The sequence below is a fragment of the Aplysia californica genome, unplaced genomic scaffold (assembly GCF_000002075.1).
Source record: "Aplysia californica isolate F4 #8 unplaced genomic scaffold, AplCal3.0 scaffold00284, whole genome shotgun sequence".
NCBI classification, from domain to species: domain Eukaryota; kingdom Metazoa; phylum Mollusca; class Gastropoda; order Aplysiida; family Aplysiidae; genus Aplysia; species Aplysia californica.
Window position 1 is genome coordinate 233285 of NW_004797554.1, and position 4680 is coordinate 237964.

General features: G+C 41.8%; 1 protein-coding gene across 2 annotated transcripts in view; it reads left to right on the forward strand.

Moving 5' to 3' along the window:
• The first annotated feature begins 230 nt into the window (after positions 1 to 230).
• The window catches only part of LOC101849471 (thioredoxin domain-containing protein 12), a 10874-nt gene continuing 6424 nt past the window's right edge, over positions 231 to 4680 (forward strand). For both annotated transcript variants that reach the window (XM_005101457.2, XM_005101456.2), the window contains exons 1-4: positions 231 to 635; positions 1746 to 1806; positions 2096 to 2148; positions 4508 to 4581. In XM_005101457.2, coding sequence (XP_005101514.1) covers positions 563 to 635; positions 1746 to 1806; positions 2096 to 2148; positions 4508 to 4581 — 261 coding nt within the window. In that variant the 5' untranslated portion in view covers positions 231 to 562. The remainder of the gene's footprint in view (positions 636 to 1745; positions 1807 to 2095; positions 2149 to 4507; positions 4582 to 4680) is intronic.

A 4680-nucleotide genomic window follows, 5' to 3' on the forward strand; every position in this document is an offset into this window, starting at 1 on the left:
ATAAGTTATAAATATGGAATAAAATTATGTTCTAAACTCGAGACAAGAAAGTAGTGAAAATTTACAACAAAAAAAGGTTTTATGTTAAACAATTAGCACACAGGACGATCACCATGCCATATGACAACTTGATCAACCGCCCAAAGATTGGGTGGGGGGGGGGGGGGGGAGAAAAGAAAAGAAAGCAAAAGAATTTTTGTTAAGCATTCACTTTTTCCATACTCTCACAGGCAAACGTTCTTCATAAACAATGAGCCTTGTTACATCATTCACGGCAGAAACCCATGACGTCACGTTCCTATGCCCGTAACTAAGCAACCGTCGCATTCTGCTGAAACCTTTCCACCAAAGAAGGCAGCACCAAGAAGGGTGCCCCCACGCATCCCATCCACCACAGGTCAGCTCACAGACAGGACTGAGGCCCCACCACGTCAGTTGCAGGTTCCTGGAACAGTGCACTTGACCAGTGTCCAGCCCGACTGTGCTGCCAATAGACCTACCTCCCTCTGTCTCTCCGTCTCTCTGCGCACATCAACTCTTCAAACGCCTGACCACTAACAACATGGCATCATATTTGACGCAAGCTGCAAACTTGGTGTTCGGATCGCTGTCTGCAGCCACCGAGTACGCCAGAGGTGAGAGGGACAAATGTTTGTTTCTTGGATTTCTGATAGATTTGAAGATCTAGAATCTAGATTCTAGAATCTAGATTAGATCAAGAAGTTCGTGCTCTAATAAATAATGGTCTGGTCTAGACTAGAATCTATCCTACATCTAGGGGAGGAGAAGGTGTAGAATCTAGATCTAGCACTCCCAAGCCCCTTGAGTTCGTTCCCACTGTAGACTAGATCTCTAGATCTAGAAGTCTAGATGTAGTTAGTTAGTTTGAAGTACGGCTGTGGTCAGGCTAGTCGCATATCAGCCGTTCGTTGCTTTCATTGCTTGTTCCTTTCTGCTCGTTGTTTTCACACTGAAAAATTCACACTCCTGTTATCTGTAGGTTGGTGCTCATGGCTCATGGATCAGGCAGTTTGAAACCAATCTAGAATCTAGGTTCATGGAGAATTTATGTGCCTTCCAGACCATGTCAATCCTATTCTTGAAAGCATTCAAGGATGGTGCAGACACCACATTCTAGCGGCTGTCATTGCTAGATTTTTCTAGATCTATCTAGATGTAGATAGAATCTATCTAGACTTATATCTATTTCCCGTTGTTTGTCTAGATCTAGATCTAGATCTAGATCTAGATATCTAGATCTAGATCTAGATTCTAGATCTAGATATCTAGATCTAGATCTAGATTCTAGACTCTATCCATGTTTCTTCTTCTTCTTCTTCTTCTTCTTCTTCTTCTTCTTCTTCTTCTTCTTCTTCTTCTTCTTCTTCTTCTTCTTCTTCTTCTTCTGCTGCTGCTATTGGATTCTATTCCTCCCGATAAATGTAACCGTCGTGTTGCTCGTCTGCCCGCTGAAGCTCTAGACTCTCTAGATCTAAATTCTAAATGTCTTGTCGGGGAAAAGTGGAGGTCTTCAGCCCAGTCTTTGCAATGTAGATTACGATACCTTCGCCTCCAGTACATGACATGTATTATGACCAAGCATTTCGTTCATATCTATTCTACAGAATTCTGCAGCGATTTGTAGTTTAAATCCTTTGGAAACATGAACCAATGTATCAATAGGTTGACAATTATAAGCTGTACATTTATCACTGATGTTAATGTCTATCTTATTTTTCTCTCAGGCTGGGGTCGCAATATTCAGTGGGTCTCAATGAAAGAAGGACAGAGACTGGCCCGAGAACAGTGAGTAACCACTTCTTCTAACGTGCTACATCTGTGTCTGCCTTCGCCACTTCGCCAAGGCCTGTTGCTGGATCTTTAGTTTTAGATCTAGAATCTAGATCTAGATCTAGTATGTCACCTTCTTGCCCAAAACTTCGCCCCGAACGTTTGCGACAAGATTTTGGTAAAAAGATTACAAACTGATAGGCTAGATCGTATAGAGTCTATATCTAGACCTAGATCTAAGTGGCCTTTTATTGCGAGGCTGTGCTTGACTTTCCTCTAATACAAAACTGTCTGTATCATCCAGGAACAAGCCAGCGATGGTTGTCATCCACAAGACCTGGTGCCGGGCGTGCAGGGGTGAGTCGGTGATTTTTTTGTAGATCAGTAGATTTAGATCTGGTCAGAGATTTACGCAAGTGCAGCAACTGATGATTCGCTCATATTGTAAGCATCATAGATTGGAGGTCTTACTAGAGGGAGTAAGATACAAAGAAACGTGGGAGGATCGAAAAGGACAATGAATATTTCATAGGAAAGAAGGCGCAAGCAAACCATACCAGAGCACTCGCCAACCACTCACAAGTCGAAGCATGCTCTAATATATCATCACAGCATATTTACTTTAGAATATTAAAATTTCTACATTAGTCTAGATCTAGATCTCTAGATTAATAATTTCCTGCAAACTTTTTTTTTGTTTTTTTTTTGGTTACGTCTGTCCCACACTCCGAATGTTTTCCTAGATTCTAGATCTATCAAAGAGCCCTTGCCTCTTCTCCCCCTGGCCTCTGTCTCACACACTCAGACACCGACAACATTTGGTTCTCCTGCGTATGACTACAACATGTGGGGTCTGGGGACTATCGGAGGCACGAGGGAGGTTGGGGGGGAACACATTTTTTAACCTCAAGTGTGCCACTCTGAATGCTTTACTAGGGTTGGAAAAACTCTGCGATGATCCCTCCACAAAGAACACAAATTACGGGTGGTTGGAAGGTGCCACTGGTACGTCCTACTCGTGTTATTCTGCTCCAGTATATATCTAGTCTACCTTTTATTTTTAATCAGTTTTGCCTTTCCCAGGGTTCAATGACCGTTAACGAGACAATGTAGGCCACTTTTCACTACGCTAACCAAACAAAAACAATTAGGTTTAAGTGAAAAGTTGGACCTCTAAACTTTACTGTCTGACATCCCGCAAGGATCAGTTCTAGGCCTCCTTTTGTTTGTAATTTACATCAACGATCTTCCCCCAGAGGACTTAAAACGACGGCCAAAATGTTCACTGATGACACAAAGCTCTACGTTAGAAGTGACACCGTAAATGGACCGCAAGATTTACAGGATGATTTGGATACCCTCCAAGAATGGTCTCAACGATGGTTACTTCGTTTTCACCCGCAAAAGTGTTGTGTCCTAAAAGTTGGCAAAGACAATGATAACGAATGCTTTATGGGCCAAGTAGTGGATGGTAGCACCTCAAGACACAAACTGAATGTAAAAAAGAGAGAGAAAGACTTGGGAGTTGTTGTCGATAATAAACTAACCTTCAAGGAGCACGTAGCCCAGATGACATCAAAAGCGAACCGTATTGTTGGACTTATTAGGCGATCATTTGACTACCTATCAGAGGATATGTTTGTTTTGCTGTACAAGATTTTGGTGAGGCCTTTATTAAAGTATGCACACTGTGTTTGGCAACCCTTTGAAAAAGGACTATGTAGTGAAATCGAACAAGTTCAAAGGCGGGCTACCAAAATGCTGAGTCACCTCAAAGAAAAGCCTTATTCTGAAAGACTGAAAAAACTAAAGCTTCCATCCCTGGAACATCGTAGGTTGCGTGGTGATATGATAGAAACGTGCATGTATATCAAAGGCTACTGCATCACTGAAGGACCAGCATTTACAAAGGCAACAACCACACAACTCCGTGGCAACTCAGAGAAGCTCCAGAAGCAAAGAAGCAGATTGTGTGTGAGGGCAAACTTTATTGAGAATAGGGTTAATACTATTTGGAACAATCTTCCCGGATCAGTGGTGTCAGCTCCAAACGTGGACACATTTAAGAGACGTCTGGACGAATACTGGAAAGATCTCCCAACTATTTACAACCCCGCCTGCCAAAACTGATTTGTCTAGCCTGAACGCCATGCATTATTGTCGTTCATTACCAGATAGTTGAACAGGCTCTACTTAGAGCCTCAAACAACTAAATCGTCAATGTCAACGTCAATGTCAATAAGACACTAGCAGGGGCTAGACCACAACATGGTTGGGAACGGACTAAACCCTGACCCTGTCTTATAAAGGACGAACCGGGCAGGGATTTGGGCCCTTGTAGTGCAGGTAACTCCAGGTATTTGGGTATATGTATAATAACATAAACTGTGAAAGAATGTCTCAGACTTTAGAAGTTTCCCGCGTGTTTCTGTAAACCGGCAATGCTATAGAGGATTAGATGGAAATTCTGCATGACATACCATGCTTGGTGTGATTCTTAAACGGTTGCAAGTCATAATGTTTCGCAGGACGATACATTGTTCAAACTTCAAACTTAGTTTTATCTTTTATACCTAATCTAGATCTATACGCTCTCAGTAACAAGAATCTTGTGCTGTAGTATTTTTCTGTTTCCTTTTAAATTATACTTTCTAAGCGAACAAATTGTTTGGAAATAGTGAAATAAAAGAGCGAATGTTTTGCTGTCTTTCTATAGCCCTGAGACCACGGTTTGCAAACAGCCGAGACATTGAGAAACTGAGCAACGAATTCATCATGATCAATGTGGAGGTACGTAGATCTAATAATAGATCTAGATCTAGTTTCTAAAGCGTGTACCCACAGGTTTGGTTTTGTTGGTTTTTTTGGTGTGTTTTTTTTTTTTTTTTG